This window comes from Sebastes fasciatus, chromosome 16 (genome assembly GCF_043250625.1).
Source record: "Sebastes fasciatus isolate fSebFas1 chromosome 16, fSebFas1.pri, whole genome shotgun sequence".
Taxonomy (NCBI): domain Eukaryota; kingdom Metazoa; phylum Chordata; class Actinopteri; order Perciformes; family Sebastidae; genus Sebastes; species Sebastes fasciatus.
The window spans coordinates 13634771-13655230 of NC_133810.1; the positions used below are offsets into that span (position 1 = coordinate 13634771).

At 41.9% G+C, this 20460-nt stretch overlaps 2 protein-coding genes across 5 annotated transcripts in view; both read left to right on the forward strand.

Annotated features, from left to right (window-relative positions):
• fgf13b (fibroblast growth factor 13b) overlaps nucleotides 1–20460 on the forward strand; it is a 260311-nt gene that overhangs the window by 238090 nt on the left and 1761 nt on the right. The gene's annotated exons all lie outside the window — the stretch shown is intronic.
• LOC141753357 (transcription factor COE1) overlaps nucleotides 1–20460 on the forward strand; it is a 100288-nt gene that overhangs the window by 19040 nt on the left and 60788 nt on the right. For all 4 annotated transcript variants that reach the window (XM_074611934.1, XM_074611932.1, XM_074611933.1 and 1 more), the window contains one exon: nucleotides 1199–1267. In XM_074611934.1, coding sequence (XP_074468035.1) covers nucleotides 1199–1267 — 69 coding nt within the window. The remainder of the gene's footprint in view (nucleotides 1–1198; nucleotides 1268–20460) is intronic.

Sequence of the window (20460 nt, forward strand, 5' to 3'; positions counted from 1 at the left end):
AGACGAGCGGTACATATATGTGAATTTTGGATCGCGTGCCAGTTGTTTTTTTTCTTACATGTGTTTGTATCCCACCCTCTCCTCCTCTTCTGAACCTCAGGCGTCTAAAATCCTCTCTACCCGCCACCTCAACTGTATGTCACTACAATTAGGATGAAGTGGAAGTTGTCATATAGTGTTTTAAAAGGCATGCAAGGTGGCAAGTCTTGTCTCAAAATGAAATTCTATTCAATTTTTTGAAAATAATCAGTAAATGAGTCTTTTGGGGTTCATTATAAGATGTGTTGCTCCAAATAGATTGTCCTGTTGGTCGTCTAATCCACATGATCTCTGTGTCTGTTATTCACTGACGACGTCATTTGTCTGTTCTTTCCAAAACCGTTACACAGCACAGTTGAAAAATAAATACATTTTATGATATATCAATGCTATGGTAAAGGTTAGGTTAGGAATAGGCGCACAAACTTCGTTAGGAAACTGGAAACAAACAAAAAACAGCGTTAAAGTCAGAAGTTTTGTTGACTCATCCGTCCACTTCGACCTCCTGTAATAACATCACCTTACTTCCTCCTTTGCTCTCGGCGGATAAGAGTCGTAATCGTGGCCGCTGCAGGGCTTTGTCTCTTGAATGTAATGTCATTGTGGGGCACTAGCTGTAAAGGCCGATTGTGCCGTTTTTCTTTGGAGGACAGTCCGACCGCACAAGCAACTCCTTGATTGATGATCGGTCGGGGCACCTGGGCATAGGATGGTTGGGATCTGGGGTGCACCTGATGCTGGCAGGTGTGAAAAGAAGCAGCTGGAGGTGTATCTCTTCACACCTTTCACAGGCTAACCATTGCAGTTAGCAGCAACAAGCAGTGCAGTGCAGCACTAGGGGCCTATGTAGGTCTTTCTTTCTCACCAGCTAAAAACACAGTGTATTTCTTTCAGATCCTGCTATAGCCTCCCTTTCAATGTCATATACTGTACGTCTATTTTTATTCGTGCTGTCAGTGTGGACCTGCTAGACTTTCTGTAAAACTCAGTTTTAGACAGGTTTGATCAATTTCTGTGAATGTTAAGTACAGACAAAGCACCTGATATGCTGTAACACTCCCATTTAAACATCTAAATTTGAACTCCTGTATTAAGTACTGTTCCCTGTGTCTGACTCCTTTCTCACTGTGTCTTCTTCTACTGTCTTCTCTTCTCGCAGTCGGTGCTGTGACAAGAAGAGCTGCGGAAACCGTAATGAGACACCCTCAGACCCTGTTATCATCGACAGGTACTGTCTCTCACTCCGTCTCTATCTTTGTCTCTCCTACACACACACTCTCACACACACTCTCACACACACATACTGGATGATGGACTGTGTTGACCTGTTTGAACGGCGGCGTGCGACGGGATGTTTGTGTGTTTGGATGATCTGCTGTCACTCCTGAAATAGAAGCTCCTCAGATTGAATCGATGGCTTCTGATGGGAGACAGATTGAAACATTTGAGACCGAAGCTTTGCATTTACGAGTCAAACAGCAGGACTCATCAGTAGTGGTGAATTAAAGGTCCACACACACCTCATTTGCATGCACATGTGCACTTCAGTAATATAGTCATTGACCTGTGCAGAGGGGACATCAGCTGCTCAGTTACTACCTCATATCTGGCAGATTCAGGCACACACACTTATGCACATCTTCAGACTTGAGTGAACAAACAGACGAGTGTGTGTTCCCTCTACGTAATGCAAAATACAGAGCTGTTTACTAGCAGAAGCTGTCTGTCGTTTTCACTGCCACTTTTTTTCCTACCTGTCTGTCTGTCTGTCTGTTTCTTTCTTTCTTCCTGTCGAGGTGGAGGACTGAAGTTATCCCTCCCTCATCCCCCCCTCCTCTCTCAGTCTCTGTCTCTCCTGCAGCAGCACAGAAAAATGGGTCATGAGCAAAGAAAAAAGTGACAGAGAAAAACTGAAATGAGATCCAACCTCATTTTAATCTGATTTCTTCTTGGCAGTTGTTTTAACCCTCTGTTAGCAGGTTTCTCTGCGTGCACGTCTGAGTGTGTGTGTTTTAAAGAGTAATTCATGGGGACTGGAGTGAGAGAGTGCTGATTCCCGTCACTCACCACATTATCAGATAACCCAGTGATCTTTTTTTTTGTTATAACCAGCGTAACATAAAGCCCACCATAACTCAGTCATATTTTTTTACCTTTTTTCATAGACCCATTTTTGTCTTTTTTAGGGGGGACAGGGTTTTTAGGGGGAGATAGCAGGTCAGCAGTATATGTCACATAGAAGTGGTGTACATCATCTGAAAGCTGGGAACCTGAAGATTAATTTGAGATGCAGCTCAGCACTGTGTGTCAAGTTGTTCTTGTCAAAAATCAGAAAAAATAATTAATTAATTGAATAAAATAAATTGTGAGAGTGTATAAGGGCTAAGAACATTATGATATGAGTATATGATTGTCATTTGAAAACTTGCATGGCCATTTTCAAAGGGGTCCTTTGACCTCTGACCTCAAGATATGTGAATGAAAATGGGTTCTATGGGTACCCACGAGTCTCCCCTTTACAGCCATGCCCACTTTATGATAATCTCATAAAGTTTGGGGCAAGTCATGGTCAACTCAGCACACTGATACACTGGCAGCTGTTGTTGCCTGTTGGGCTTCAGTTTGCCATGTTATGAATGGAGCATATTTTTTATGCTAAATGCAGTACCTGTGAGGGTTTCTGGACAATATTTGTCATTATTTTGTGTTGTTAATTGATTTCCAATAATAAATATATACATACATTTGCATAAAGCAAACATATTTGCCCACTACCATGTTGATAAGAGTATTAAGTACTTGACAAATATCCCTTTAATGGTACATTTTGAACAGATAAAAAACAAGATTTATTTGCGATTAATCATGATTAACTTTCTCCTCTCCTCTCCTCTCCTCTCCTCTCCTCTCCTCTCCTCTCCTCTCCTCTCCTCTCCTCTCCTCTCCTCTCCTCTCCTCTTTCCCAAGTCAAACTCCTTAATTTCCACTTTTAGCTTTAAGGATTCGGCTCTCCTTTCTCTCACCTCCCCCACTTATTTTTGTGTTTAGAGAAATCTTATGAAGTGGATAAACACTTGTGTCTCAAAGCGAGCTTTGACGGAGCGATTTCAAAGAGCACAATTCTCAGTTTGTGTGTGTGTGTGTGTGTCCTAGTGTCCTATATAAGACATAAGACACAAAGTGCAAAATGCTTCATGATCGACTACTACACATGATTGTGTCATTTGTGTGTGTGTGTGTGTGTGTGTGTGTGTGTGTGTGTGTGTGTGTGTGTGTGTGTGTGTGTGTGTGTGTGTGTGTGTGTGTGTGTGTGTGTGTGTGTGTGTGTGTGTGTGTGTGTGTGTGTGTGCAGGACATTATAGTATCTTTTCACCACAGCCACATTCTTCTTTTTTTGTCGGCTATCTCAGACATCTCGGCTTACACCCCATTATATATTCGCCTGGAAGGTGTGTGTGTGGGTTGTGACTTGGGTTGGGCCACTGACTGAATAGGTGATATATTAGACACAAAGTGACAAAATAATACATATATAATCATAATATGTGTGTTATAGACTGTTTGGAGCATTGTGTATGTGTGTTTGTGTTTTATGGCTGGAAGAGAGGAGCAGAGTGAATTGTGGGAGATGTCAGGGAACTTGGTCAGGATGGAATGTCAAGGTTACCGTGGATACCGTGGGATACTTCCTGTAGCCCCCCCCTCCACTTCGCAGTGGTTCACAGCCTCTCAGTTTAACATCTGGAAGTCTGCTGGCCGACCCAAACATGTGGAGAGAGAAACAAAGTTAAAATAAGAGCTTTAAGTCTGTCACAGCTCGTAAACAGACAAAGTCCAACTGAAATCACATGTGATCATCCCTTTTTGCGGTCAGAAAATAATATTGTTTTTTAGATTTATTGTTAATAGTTCTTTTGAATTATTATTGTTAAAAGGAAGAAAGTAATATGACATCAAAATTACATTTTATTGTGACATTATATAAAAGTAATGCTGCTCCCAGTGTTCACCAATGCTATGAAAAAATTCAAACACTCTACTGGCTTCTGCGTTTATTTGTGATTACAAACCATAGATTGTATATAAAGTTGGACGACATGACAGCTCCCCTAATGTGAAGCCAAAACATCTCGATCGCCCCCTGCTGGCTGGTTGCAGTAAAGATCATAAAGCCCGCCCCCTCCATGTTAGCAGATGGAACATAGGCCAAAATAAAAAGTCAAAGAACACCCCAAATACATTTTTCCCAAAGATGGTTTCGGTCATTTTAGGTAGTTCTTATCTTGCTGATGTATGTTCAGGTGTTAATTTTTCTGATAAGTTTGATTTTATTTAGTTATTTGATGCTATAAAAAGGGGGTTAGACGTCATGATTGGCAGCTGTGAGTCTCTCTCTCTGACAAGCTGCGGCCGTGCTCGCCTCACGATTGGTTTAGGCAGATGACCTCAACACCGCGGCTCCACCGCCCGATCACTACTGCGCAGACAAAGAGTATAGAAGCAAAGACACGACATCAGACGCTGCCTCCATTTTTAACTGAAAACGCTTACTATATTTATAATATTTTATTGTTCAACACAGGCCATTTCAGTAGAATATGACAATATAATATAAATAATTTAGTTTTACTTTTTGTACGGACGTTTTACTGGCGTCCGGTAGTCGTTTCCAAAATAGCGGAATGGTATAGCTTTGCTGCTGGCCGCTGATGTTGCAATAGAACGAACAAGTGATTTCACTTCTTGGCAATATACATTCCTTGGCGCAGACTGTGGCTCCAAATGACGTCAAAATGTCAAGATGGCAGCTCCAGTGTCTGGGATATTTTGCCTTCAGTTCTGTACAGTGGGAGGAAGTGGAGATGCGTCGTCTTTATCTTTATATACAATCTATGGTGTAGTATGTGATTGACAGCTCATTGCATGGTGTCAGTGAGGATATCAATTCTTGTGTGTGTTTGTGCGTGCGTGCGTGCGTGCGTGCGTGCGTGTGTGTGAGACTGACAGCTAGCTTATCGCACTAGTGTGTGTGTGTGTATGTTTGTGTGAGTATGTGTGTGGCCCAGTTAATCCATGTTGTAGCGCAGTGAGTGTCCCGCTGCCTCTCAGGGTTAATATAGGGTTAACGACATGCAACGATATCCTATCATACGCCTGCTTGACTCCTAAAGAGCCACATCCACCTCTCCTCCTCTTGTGTGTGTGTGTGTGTGTGTGTGTGTGTGTGTGTGTGTGTGGCTGCGGCTGCCATTCAGTTTCTCCTCCTTGTATCTCCTACTGTCTTTTCTTACTCAACATCCTCATCTCCTTTTTTTTTCCTGTTTCTTTCTCCTCCCACACTTCCACTTCCCCCCCTTCCTCTCCTCCTCTTTCTTGCCCTTGCGTTACCTCTCCCTCTCCCCCTCTCTCGTTTTCCTTCTTCGACTCTGTTTTACTCTCTCCGTGGCCCTGAGGGGTTACCTACCTCACTGCTCAGCTCACTGCCTGTTTAGACTTCTACGATTGGCTTAATAGGCTCAGGCTGTGTGTGTGTGCAGTTTGAGGGGGTTATAGTCTCAGGCACTGTGTGCTCAGGGCTTAGATCAGTGTCAAGACTTGAGGAAGGAGGTTTGAGAGTGTGTGATATTGTGTGTGTGCGTGTGTGTGTGTGTGTGTGTCGAGGGGTTATGGGTACCAGTGTGTGTCCTCGCAAAGTCTAAAGGGGCCCACATAAGCCTGAGGGGTTTAAGGGGTTCCCCGTGTGTGTGTGTGTGTGTGTGTGTGTGTGTGTAATATATAGGGTTAAGAGGGGTCACAGCTTGAGGAAGAGATGACGGTGGAAGAGAGGAAGAAGGAAGGAATGGGAAAAAAACGATGGAAGGAGGTGAACATGATAAGAAAGCATTTACAAGGAGTAAAATGGAAAAGCAAGAGGAGGGTGAGGAGAGAGAGAGGGAGGGAGGGAGGTGGCTTGTCTCGGCAGACAGAGGAGAGAAAGGAGGTGAGGAGGAGCAGAGTGGGGTTTGTTTCAGGGGATAAGAGCTTCAGTCTGGGGAGTCCTGTCAATCAAAGAGCGCTGGGTGGGGGAGGAGGGGGCGCTGTCAATCAGCTGGAGGAGGAGGAGGGGGAGGGGGAGGAGGTGAAGAAAGGCGATGAAGGGAGTGAGGGGGATCTTCTAAACGATCTCTTCATCTTTTCTGCCTTTGTCTTCCTCTCTCTCTCTCTCTCTCTCCTTCTCTCTCTCTCTTGTCCTAGTTACCAAAATATCTCTGCCAACCTGGTATGTCACTGTTCGCTCAACTGTCACTGTCACACACACACTCACACACACACACACACACGCTCACGTATCTAAAATAGACAGTGAGATATTACGCTTTCTCCTTTCCTGACCCGTCCTCATCTGTCTTTTCCTTCTTTGGCCTCCTTTCTTTCAGATCTTCTCATCCTCTCAAAATTCAATTTGCTCTGTTTGCATGACCATAATTAGGAACAGTGTTAACAATGTTAGTACGTAACATCGCCACACTGAGAGATGGTGAACACGGTTATTATATCTTATACCAGCTAAACATCAGCATGTTAGTATTGCCATTGCTGTGAGCATGTTAGCTCAAAGCATTGCTGTGTCTGTACTAGGGCTGCACAATTAATCACATTTTTATCAAAATCCTAATATGGCTCACTGCAATTTTCTAATCGCGTGAGGCGCAGTATTTTTTCAAGGTGAAATATGTGTCAAAATACCATTTTAAATTAAATACTGTTGTGCTGCAGAGATGTCCTGGCCTACTCATCATATTTTACAGACTTAAGAAAACATCTTTGTTTGGTACAAATCCCGACAAGAAATCACACTATAATCATTTTAATGTTTTTCAATGAAAATGAGAATAATGATGTGCAAATTATCATTCCTTCTAATATCACAAATCATGTCATAATACTATTTATAAATAATATCAATCAAAATAATCGCAATTAGATACAATTGCCCCCTTTCTATGCAAATGAGCCTCATTTAAAAAACGGTCCAATTCACAGAGATCAGCGCTCACAGCCAGTTACAGTGAAATTATTGCTGTCTTCAGAGAGTTGGTGGTAACTATTACAGTCTGAAGGTGTGCGTTTGAAAACACCAACAGCACTGACAGACTGATATATTAAATCCCAAAAACGGTTTCTCTCCATCACGTTTAAATTCCTTGCCTGAAATTTTGAGGAATGCCTCTGCACCTTGTTGTTAAGGACCGCGGTCTGAATATGATTTTTTTTTCTTATTCTCTCTGCCATTGTTCTGTCTACTGTGTTCTTGGTGCAAAGGCAGCATTTATCTTTTTATTTAAGTACAAAACAGAGGAAGGTCCGCATGGATACGACTTGAACCCTCACATTTTAAATTAAGTGGTAAGCACTTCACATACAGTAAAGTATGGCAACACTTTCACACATTGCCACATCATGGCTAAAGCTGTATGCTGACTCTGTCATGGACAGCTAACGTTATCATATTGCGATAACGTGCGGTCAAGCCAACCATCACTCTCATCTCTGTGGTCAAATCGACCGATGCTACAACTGTAGCTCACCCATATACTGATATTTCTGTTAAATGCATTCAAACGGCCCCGATGGAGCTGACCATGGATGTTTAAAGAGAACGGAGCTGACAGGAGAGCTAGAGACGGACTTGGCGAAGTTAGCAGAAGTATACACGTGTGACTACATCCAGTTTTCAAAAATAAGGTGTTAACAAAGGGAACTGTATATAATGGAAATAAGATTGATTAGATTATATTCAGCAGAAGTATAAAACATTACATGGCCTTTGTAAATTAATAAGAAAATACCACTGATTTGTGAGGGAAATGTCTTTATTGTTTAATTTTTGAGTTGCTGGAAAAAATGTAATAAATAATTCCTGACAATGACTGATATATTTGACTTCAGGACATCTCTGACTACATACATGCTGAAAATCAAACATTTTAATGTATTAATTTAGATATTTTTCAAATTAAAAGTCCCTAGAAGTCTATGATTCAACTTTTTCCCATGGTCTGGTGCTAAAAAAAGTTAACAAAAATTGCAATAAATCATAAAATCGAATTGCAATACTTAAAATCGCAATACGTATAGAATTGGTATCGTGATAGTATCGAATCGGGAGATACAGTAGGTGTATCGTCCCAGCCCTAGTTTATACTATTTCTCATAGTCTTGGTTTGTCTAGAGGTCCCACACTTCATGACCGTACAGTAAAATTGGTTTGAATACTTTAAGGCAAGTTCGGGTTGATATAGTGTGTCTTCAATAAGACACAATTAGTTTAATACACTTTCTCTCTCTCTGTCGCTCTCTCTCGTGTTGCAGTATCACTTCCTGTGTTAAAGGTCAGCTCTTGCTTGGAGATGAGGACTATTGGGAATTATTCATACCATCGACTTTATGTCAGCGTTCACTTCTCTCACTGTGTTTGTGCTTGTGTGTGTGTGTGTGTGTGTGTGTGTGTGTGTGTGTGTGTGTGTGTGTGTGTGTGCGTGCGTGTGTGTGTGTGTGTGTGTGTGTGTGTGTGTGTGTGTGTGTGTGTGCGTGCGTGTGTGTGTGCGTGTATGTATGAGTGGGTGAGAGACAGGGAGGGAGAGGGAGAAAGAGAGAGAGAGGAGTATGTTTTATTCATTTCTCTCATTTAGTCTCAGTCTGCACCTGTCCCAGCATTTAGAAGCTCGGCATTCACATTACTTGCTGATTTAGTTTAACTGCCCGCTTTAATGGACACACACACAAACACACACACACACACACAAAACACACCATTTTTTGTCGACTATCTGTCTAAACTAACTGTACTTGGCTCGTTCAGGGTCAGAGCTGGAGTTTGTGCTGACAGTATTGGGAGCAATGGTGCTTTATTAGTGTTTCCTCTCTCTTTTTCTCTACTTAAATTTATCTTGTTTTCATTTTCTCTTTATCTGACGGTTTGTCTTTGTGTATTAGAAGAAGTATTTGTCTTTAATTCTCTCTTCCTCTCCATTTCTCAACAAAAAATCTAAGGGCCAAGGCGTGATGTATCAGGTAAGGACATGTCATGACTGATAAGACCCAATCAAGAAGCGAACGTGGGTGTCTGCGTGCGTCATCGTTTTTTAAAGGTCTCCGTTTCTGCCCATCCAGACTAAAACGCAAGCCTGGAGTTTTAAAACTAAAACAGGGTCAGCAGCGTTTTCAAACCCTTCTCTTTTTTAGGGGCTCAAAAACTAATAGACACTAGACATAAATGTAGCAAAAATGGTGCGTTTTAAAACAAAAACGTATTAGTGTGGATGTAGCCTGAGTGTCTGTGTGTTAGTGGAACAGGGCTGTGAATATCAGTAAGAAAACTGAACTGCCATGGGCTATGAGTGGAGTGGAGCTACCCTCCACACACAGACACCCTTTTCCTCTTTCTGTCCTCCCCCTTTCCTCCTCTTTCGCCTCCCTCATCCTCCCTTCCTGCTCCTGTCTCCCACTCTACACTCCTCCCCCCCCGCCCCAACACACACCCTTAGGCAGGGATCACGTTACCCTAAAAGCTACAAACACAGACATGATGGCCTCACACACACATTTTCCCATCTGTTCCTGTCGAAGCCGTTATGATGCCTCGTTTACTCTAAGAGTCTGCTTGTTGTCAAAAAACTACAATTACTTTTATGCAGTGTGTGAGTGGTTCAATGGGTTTGTGTTCAGAATAAGTGAAAGTGTGCAACATTCAGGTTGACACTTGACTGGATTTGTGTTGGTAATTAAAGTTAATTAGGAAAAGTATTGGAACACATGTATTAGAATTAGGGCTGTCATTCGATTAAAATATTCAATTGCGATTAATCACATGATTAATCATAGTTAATCACGATTAATCACACATTTGATCTGTTCAAAATGTACCTTAAAGGCAGATTTTTCAAGTATTTAATACTCTTATTAACATGGGAGTGGGAAAATATGCTTGCTTTATGCAAATCTATGTATTTATTATTAAAAATCAATTAACAACACAAAACAATGACAAATATTGTCCAGAAACCCTCACAGGTACTGCATTTAGCATAAAAAATATGCTCAAATCATATAGCAAACTCAAGCCCAACAGGCAACAACAGCTGTCAGTGTGTCAGTGTGCTGACTTGACTATGACTTGCCCCAAACTGCATGTGATTATCATAGAGTGGGCATGTCTGTAAAGGGGAGACTCGTGGGTACCCAGAGAACCCATTTTCATTCACATATCTTGAGGTCAAGGGACCTCACTAAAATTTAGCGTGACTGTGGAGCATTATTTAACCTCCTTCTCAACAAGCTAGTATGACATGATTGGTACCAATGGATTCCTTAGGTTTTCTAGTTTAATATGATGCCAATATCTTCACTCCCGCTTTACAATCTGCCTGCTACAACCTAAAAGTTGCAAATTGTGTTAATGCGTTAAAGAAATTAGTGGCGTAAAAACAAATTTGCCTTAACGTGTTATTATCACGTTAACTTTGACAGCCCTAATTAGTATTTTTTTTTTTAAAGGGAGAATACATATAAATGGCTCCTGTCTTACTAAAGGCATTTTAGTGTGGTAACTTAACAATATTTTTTTTATATTGTAGCATCAGACGAAGCCACAAACCTACCATAAATCGACTACCAATATGATTACGTTTTTATAGCCTCTCTAAAGGCATGGCTCAGTGTCCATCAGTCCACCACCGACACCAAAATCGATGTATTCTTCCCGTCTGTGTCATTCTTAATCCTGCCTTCAAAATCTTTGATTGGCCCAGTTGTTCTTTCAACCAGCGAAACAGCCATCAATAAGCACACAAACCAGACCTATTTGAATTGCTGACAAAAATTGGATATGTGGGCAGTGATTCAGAGGTCTGGAACCAGGCTATGGTACAGCACTCGGGGGATTTATAGACCTGACACAGTGCACCAGAAATCATTTCAAGCCACAAGTATTACAGTTTACTGGATATTGTATCATGGAGGGAGAAATCAAGCCCGGAGTGCACTGTAGGCAACGTGGAACAGGAAGCATGATATTATGCTGAATCTAAATCAATCATTTCCATTTCGTTAACGGACTAATTAGCTGACTGACTGACTAATTAACCTACTGACTGACGGATTTACCGACTTGGGTGATTGATCAACAAACTTACCGACTGACTGACTCAGTGAGTGATTATATAACTTACTATTTGACTGCATGACTTCTTCACTGGCAATCTAATAAAAATAGCTGATGTTAGAGATGTCAGTGAGGAAATTTTCAATCATTCGGCGATCTTCTGTAGTAGCGTTTCCTTTAACTCCGCCTCCCAGCCCTCGCTCCAGCCACGGTCTGGGTCTCATTCACATGAACGGAGGAAGAAAAATAACTCTGGATTCGGCTATTAGTGCATTTTACAACTTTTACAACCTAATGATTTAAAGAAGGGCTATTCAAGTGTTCATACTACGGAGTTGATTTACCTAAAAAAAAATTATCCGCTGAGTTACAGACGTCGCTTTCCCAATGTAAGTCTACGGGAAAAAGTATTTTTGGGCCCAATGGCATCACGTGACGGACACGGAAGTTGTAGTACCGCCGTTTGGCCACTACGAATATTTGCATCAAAGCCCAGCGCTCGTCCTCCGCACGGCTTTATACCAAAAGTTTAGCGATTGCCTCATTAATGTTATGGTTCTCTATTAGCATTGGATTTAAATCTGAAATATTGCCATAGGCGATTTTGCTTTTCGCTTTGACACCACATCCTCCGCCATCGTCTTGTTTGTCAACGCTCTCTCATCCCGTGTGTGTGTGTGTGTGAAATCTGACTCCTGCTGCTCTGTGCTGAGACTTCGTACGGAGCAGACACTTTCACTTTTAGTTTATAATTGTAGCGTCCATTATCCACCTATGTATTAATAACACGATTAGTATTTTTCAAATTAGAGGTTGTTTTTTTTAAATTTGATGAATGTGGGCGCTGATACAAAGCAAAACGACGGTGGGGGCGATGGGCAGGTAATGTAATTGGTGTATGCTCGAACACCGGTAACACCGACTACTGCGGCAAGCCTAGCTGACGTGTGTGTGTGTGTGTGCGTGTGTGTGTGTGTGAATGAATGTGTGTGCGTGTGTATTAGTGCGGTATGTGGATAACCTTCTGGTGGACGATGAGACTGTGGTTAGAAGCCTCTGGGTACCTAAACACAGAGATCTCTCTCACCAAGCACCCATTACTGGACAGCCATTAGTCTCGCTCTCACACACACACACACACACACACACACACACACACACACACACACACACACACATACACATATTAGGGGGCAATAGTACAGAGTGGCTCATTCACGATAGGTGGTTGGTGGTGGTGTGTGCGCGTGTGTGTGTGTGAATATCTTAAGCTCTGTCATTAAAAAGCAAACAAATTTAGTTGATCTGGAAACTCCCTGCAGACTACGCACACACACACACTGATGGGAGTGGGAATTTTCCCCTTACCGCAAAGTGAACCGGTGGTTGAGGTGTTTTGGGAGGCCGAGCAAGAGCGTGTTTACCTACTGTAAGAGAGTTTGTACAACTGTAAAAAGGAATTTGGGGAGGAGAGGAGAGAGACGCGAGGAGAGGAGAGTGTAAATGTGCCAGCCATGCATCATTTCATTATTAATAGCCGTGTCGGAATAAAAATGCTAACCTTGTCTGATCTAACGGACGGCTGAGTCTGCAAGCACCACACTCCTCCTCTGTGTGTGTGTGTGTGTGTGTGTATGTGTGCGGTGGGGGACACTAGTCCACAATGAGGTCTTGTTTCCCTTTGTTAGGGCTGTGCAGGGTGAGCTGGTGAAGTCATTGTAACCCACACAGGTATAAATATCTGTGTGTGTGTGTGTGTTGGGGCGGTGTTTCCCGTGCAGAGCAGGCCAGGAAGAGAGCACCAGTGTCCTGCCGAGAGGGGCATTGTTATCTACCTCCTAACACACACACACACACACACACACACACACATACAAAATAATGCATCACCACTCCCAGACTGAGCTGCCTGATCTGCACACCGTCTGTGTCGCCACGGTAACACATAGCACACGCCCAAACAACAACAAACACTGTGTTTTGCACCGCCATAGACAAGAAAACATCCCACCACACAAACACACAAACACACACAAACACACCCACACAATTACACATATACAGTATTATAACATACATGTGAGATGGACTGTCCGTCCTGAGTTATTTCTGTTCTGTTGCGGTGCTAGTGAGTGAAAAGCCGAGCCACACACAAACACAAACACTTGCACACACACAAACACACACACAGATAGGCAGGCGAATGCAGTCCTTTGGAACTGCGGAGGTGTAATCTGTCAGACAGGAAGCTAGCGGGGTCAGAGGTAACCAAGCACTAATCGATTAGCCGTCAGTTAGTGCTGTGCTGGAGAGGAGAGCACAGCTGAGGCCAGCTCTTCCACAGTGTGTGTGTTTGTGTGTGTTTGTGTGCGTGTTTAACGCTGAAGTGTTCAGGTTTTTGAGTGTGTGTGTGTGTGCCCATTAGGAAAGTGTATTTGTGTATTTGTGACAGCGGTGCGTGGGTGCGTGTATTTCTTGGACTTATTGATCACAGAGAACTGAATTTTTGGTCTGACCCTCCGAGGTTAAATGCTGCTCTCTCCCTCTTCCTGCCATTCTCTGTCTCCCTCTCCCTCCCTCTCTCTCTTTCTCTTTCTCTCTGTATCTTTCTCCGAGCGGAGAAAGCGAGATAGAAACACTTGAACTCGGGTCACGCTGCGTAGGTGTTAGCCAGCTCCGGTGTCAAACCCACCGCTATCATCTGGGTGTTTATTTAAAATGAAAGACAGTTTGTGTAAATCTGCATTTCTTCTCTGTGACCTGTGGCTTCGGCATAAATATAACTGGTCTTCTTGGAGAATTTATAATGCGCTCTTTTATGAGAAACTGCCCCGAAAGCCAAAAGGTGATGGCAACTTGGTGCTTTTGTTTCTTTACGATGACAGACAGAAGACAGACAGATAAAGAGTTTCAATCCAAAAGCAGCATCTGAACAGCTTAGTGATGTTTGCATGCACATAATGTCCCATCATCAGAGGAAGCTATTATTCTGATTAAGATGTTTAAATGGGTTATAAGTGGATATATGTTCATGCTAATCAGCTGAAAACACCCCATTATATCAAGTTACAAGCAAGATTTCTTTCCTCCAACTGCATCTTTCTGTTAAGTGTATCTTCATGCAAATATTGTAGTAAAAGGCATGGAAACTTTCTTTTAATGTAAGCATAAAGACTCACCTGAATAAAAAAAAAAATTAAAAAAAACATATATTTTTCTCTTACTTTTTAAGTAGATGCACCGATACCGATACTGGATTGGATATCCGGAAGATACTGACTCAATTGGCTTGATTGGGTATCGGTGATATTGGAGCCGATTTATTCAATTCAATTCTATTGTAATTGTTTGACCTTTATTTACCTTATATACTTTACATACTCCTTTACAGACTGTTACACCTCTGTGTATACATAAACATATTTATCACTTCTCTATACATACTACATTCCTGTCTACACCTCTGTATATACAGTATATATTACCTCATCATGCATATGCATACTATATCCTGATACATTCAGTTTTCACATCTGAAATACTGTCTTTAACAAAATTACAAATTTACATTTATATTACTATTTTATATTTACTTATGTTTATATTTATGTTAATTGCACTATTTTATGCCTTAGATTATCATTTTGCTTTTACATTTACTTGTGTGATTTCCTCTTTGATATATACATATTTTATGAGCATTGTTGAAGGAACATTATAATTAACATTATAATTTACCTTCGCCTAGTACTATTTTTACTGAATAAATTGCACACATCATAATGAAACTCAATGCAACCTCCGTTAACGTCAGCTGTTAGCTGCTCTCTAGGACTATGCTGCCCACAGGCTGCTATCAGCTAACATTACTAGCTCTCCTCCTGCTGATTTCAACACAGATTTGCTGTTCACGATGTAGCATTAGCAGGGACAAAATAGGGTGCGTCGATAGTGACTACTGCGTCCTTTAGGATTTTAGACGCCGTTTGTCTCGAGCTCTGACGGTACCTGAGGTACTGTAGAAAGTACCGTCACGTTTTCAGAATTTTGGCGTCGACTTGGTACCGAATTATTGTTTTTCTTGCGATCCCTACAGTATATTGTTATTTTACTATGTATACTGATCACATTGGCACAAATATTTGGGATTTATAGAGTTCTATCTTATCTTATCTCATTTTTATCTTATCTTAATAAAAGGTACAGCACTCTGTTAATCTTCACAGCAGTTTATATGCTTGTAGCTTAGTGCTCGTAGTGACGAAACACCGGAGTAAACACGTTGAGATTTCACAGCGGATGAACGTCTTTGATATGCATCTTCAAGCATTTGGATTACCTCTATAGGTTTACATTAAAGATATGGTCTGTTTACTTTAGTTATATGTTAAGTATTGATGAATTTCAAGTAGTGCTTGTCCCTTAATGTGGCACTTATCAGAACTTTTTCCAGACACAGTTATTGTGATTGGGATGTCGTATCCTGGATTGTGCATTAATTATTGTCTGACTATAGACCATATCCTTCATTCAGATGTGTTGTGTGAGTCTGTGTCTCCCACGTCTGAGTCCCCGGGTCTAATTATGAGTCCCTCACAGTCAGCGGGTCTCATGGGAGGCTGGTAGGTGAGAGTGAGAGAGAGACATCAGGGGATTAGTTTTTAGAAGGTTTAGAAGGTGACCACCTCATTATAACACTACATGTTATAATGATTTGCGGTATATAGAGTGTGTGCATGTGCGTGTGTGTGTTTGTGTATTATAATGATACTCAGAGTCTCTTCCTTTGGGAGGAGCAGTGTTTGTTGTCTTTCTCCAGGGACCCGAGCTTCTGACCTTTCACCTTCCTAACTACCCCCAAACCTACGTACCTAAGATTTCCCTGCTTTGAGTTACCAGTGGCCTCTCCCAACACACACACACACACACACACACACACACACACACACACACACACACACACACACACACACACACACACACACACACAACCTTGTACTTCTATACTTATGAGGACCCTAATTTACATAATGGATTCCCCAGCCTAGCCCCTTACCCTAACCTTAACCATCACTAACTAAATGCCTAACCTCAACCCTTACCCATAGTCTGGATATACGAGGTGGATGTATGAGGTGGACGTAGTCACCGTGACATCACCCACTGGTTTGTGGACTACCGTTTTGAAGTCACGAGGTCAACATTTTGGTCGTTGACATCTTGTTTATTTTTGACACGACAGGGTGGAGCTAAGTACGACCGAACGCTGAATAAGACATTTTTAGGCGACAAAAAAGTTTAGAATTAACTTTCATGAACTGAAAACACACTGTGAAAGGATTAAAGTAAGTCAAAAACACGGACAACTCCCGGACCGGTCAACGGCGCGGTAGCGACCTGTCAATCACAAGGTAGCATCCCCTGCTTTATGGTCCATTTGACTCTAAATGGGACCATCATTTACTAAATGAACATCATGCTGTATTGAAGAAGACTTTAAACTATTGATTGAGATCATAAACTCATGCTTACAATGTTTACTGAGGTAATAAATTAAATAGGGCCATTTTCTCATAGACTTCTGTTCAATCAGACTTCTTTTTGCAACCAGAGGAGTCGCACCCTGCTGGCTATTAGAAATAATGCAAGTTTAAGGCACTTCCACTTTGGCTTCACTTTTCAGACCCCAGAGTTGCCCACTGTCCTCACCCTTACCCTAACCTAAACCTAATTCTAACCTGAACATTAAAAAAACAAGTCTGAACCCTTAAACAGGCCTTTGAAGGTGTGTCTGAAGGTGAGGACCGGCCAGAATGTCCGGACTTTCCAAAATTATCCTCACTCTCAAGGTCAAAAAGTCAAATTGATTCTCACAAAGATAGATACAAGCACACACACAGATAAAGAGATAAAGAAAAATTCCCTTCATGACTTCAGAGTGTTTTTGGAACAATTGCAGCTTCTAACTGCAGCTGAAAGTCAGATTTATCCCCTTCAATGACTATATGTTCATTTTGTGTATACGTGCGTGTGGCGGCTGTTAAGCGGTAACAGATAGCCCGAGCGCGCTGTGTGGCGATGCTGTCATTACCGTTGTGCTTCTCCGCTGATGTGTCACGGCTGATGTCACACGCTCAATTGGCCCCGCCGACAGCCGCCATCACTCAGACTGTTTACTACACTTTTACTACAGTTATCACTCACTCGCTGTCGCCGCCGCCGCTGTGACGACTAGATGCCCCACGCTGCTGCCAAAACCATGCGCTCGGATAACACCAGAGGCGTACAAGCCTTCACACACACACACACACACACACGTAGTGGTGGCTGATTGTGCTCTTTGTCTTGCCCATCAACACACGGAAACACTCATTTAGGCAGGAGTGTGTGTTTGGAGGAGTTGGAGGAAGAGAGGGAAGGTGGGGGACGGGAGTAAAACAAAACATCTGCGGTTAGATTCAGTGTTTTTAATTTTGTGATTACTTTATTTTGTTTGTGCATGCTTAGTTTATGAAAGTGTTCGTGTGTACTCTGGAGTGTGTATGGAAGAGTGTGAATGTTTATTGTGGGTGCACATATCGGTGTGTGTTCAAGTATAAAACTGCAGGTACCTGTGTATGTGTGTTTCCCCGTATTAGTGTGTGTGTGTGTGTGGTTGTGTGAGTGTGTGTATATGTGTGTGTGTGTGTGTGTGAATCTAGGTTATGCTTCTTATTTCCACATGATTAACTAACTCGCGTCTCTGAGACTGTTCCCTCCACCTCGGCCCGTGCGTGTCAGTGGGGAGCGCTTGATTTATGCCGGTTGAATATGTAACGAGAGGTTGTAAATTCACCAGCCGGGGCTACATGCATCACTATTCTGCACCGTCGTAATTTAGGTGCCACCCGCATATCTGAGATGCTAATGGGTTAAATTACTGGGTTAGTTCTGGAGATTTATACCCGGCTAACGAGAGTGGCGCGAGGGGAGAGGGATGAAAGGAGAGGAATAAGGAGGGTGGGGTGGGGGAGGCAGGGTGGAAAAGCAGGGGAGGGTTGAAAAAGAAGGCTTGAATAAAGAGTGGAGGGGGAGGAGAGGAGGAGTGCAATGGGGCAGAGGTGGAGAGGAGACAACCACTGGAGAGGTTCGGACTAAAGGAGAGAACCAGAGTCTAAAAATAGAACCTTAAAAGAACTTTATTTTTCTTCCATTTTTTAGAAGAGACATTTTGTGACCTTCATCTATCTGGGAAAAGTGAACTCGATCTTTATTCCAGCCACAAGCTCATACAAACATTTTGGACTTGTCATAGTAGGAAAAGCACAGGTGTTACTAATAACATTATCTATAGCTCTGTACAATTAAAGTGTCCCAGTAAAGTCCCTTTCACACATGCAGTCTATCCCTGAAATGTTCAGGAACATTTCCTACATGGGGTCATGTGTGAATGGGAGCAGGGATCAATATTCAGGCCAATTTCCCACCTCAAGACCGAGTAGCATTTCAGGGAAAATGCCAGTACGGCTGTGTTGTGAGGGGACGCGTCTAACGTTTTTCCAGCCTACTTTAGATGAAACCATGCCCACTTCCGTGTGACGAAAGAGTTGATGGCTGCGTTCCCATGGAAACTGTACTCACAGGTCCCGTGAAATATGAAAGCTACAGTAGCTTGGAAAATATTAGGGCGATCAATCGATTCAAATATTTAATCGCGATTGATCGCATGATTATAAATAGTTAATCACGATTAATCGCATATTTTTTATCTGTTCAAAATGTATCTTAAAGGGAGATTTGTCAAGTATTTAATACTCTTATCAACACTAAAACTCCAGTTTACATGCAGCCGTGCATACTCTGCAACCGGTGGCAGACTTGTCTGACTGTGTGAACACAGCTTCCCTCTACCATTCCTTCAACCATCTTCTTGGAAAAAAAGGTTAGGCAGGTTCGGGATATTTGTGCATATCCAAAAACCTGTTGATATCTAAGTCTTTCATTCCGTTTAAAAGTAGGTTTGTTTCTCCTTCCGACCAGAAATGTGGGCTTTTCTTTTGGGCATGCATCTCTACCTCAGCCTTGCAAACTGTCGGGTAGCTTGATTGGTAGTTTCTGATGGATTTAAGTCAAATATCCACTCTCCTTTTAGCTCTGTTTTGGTTTACATCAACTTCTGAGAGAAATATTTAGCTGCTAAATGCTCCTCGATGTTCACTACCTAGTCGCTAACTTTGTCTAATGAGTTTTTTTGTTGAAAGCAGTTGACTTCTTCTGCTGATGAAAGTGGTGAGACTGAACTAAAACAATTAAGTTGCAAGCCGTAAGAGCTTGTGTTTTAGGTCAGAGGACTTGTTGACAGCTTCTCATGCTAACCACCCAGCTCCTCTTTTATTTATCCCCAAGCATTTGTGCCCATTGTATCAGTCGGCATGTAACGAACAACAAAAGGGGGCATTTTCTGATATTAAAATGTTGCCTGTTGTGAGAGTCAGCAGAGGAATGAGACTGGCGTCAGACGTCGGCTTGTAATGTTCAGGCACCTCTTTTGTCTGCTGCAGGGTGGATGGTAATTATTGACGCAAATTAGCTCATGTACACAAACTGGCACACACACATACACTTAAACGACAATATATATCTTTTCATTTTCCTCCCTGTGTGCTCCTTCTCCACCTCTCTCCCTCTCTCTCTACCATCTGTCTGCACTCAGTGCCAGCCGGTAATTAGTCCTTGTAAAGTCAGTGTAGTGAGGAGTCCCCGTGTTTGGATACTGCTGTCTAGTCAAACACTGGGGAAGGGAGGTGGGGGGTGCTAACAGCCCGTGTTTTATCTGTCAAGTTTGCTGCTGTTATGCAACACACTTCAGGGTTAAGGTTAAATCTCGGGAGAGTGTTGTGACTTTATTTACCAGTTAAATCAGTTTGTTTTGCCTCAGCAAATGGGCAGCCACACAGAAATAGTGAGAGAGAGAGGGTGTGATTTTTTTTAAATGTGTGTTTTATTTTATGCTAATTATTGTCTTTGAACATCTTGTCCATGTGGAGTATCTGTTTATTTACGCACTCTTTGTATTCTGCTAAAATGAGTCAGTAAAAACATTAAACATACCTGCTTTATGTTGGTTTAGGGCCAATTAATGCATAAAGAAAAGCCTGACATAACATTTAATATTTGTTATTATTATTATTATTATATTTATTATTATTATATTTATTATTATTATTATTACAAATATATTATAAAATACATTACGAATGTATTTTGAAGATATTACTACAGGATAAACAATGCAGGTT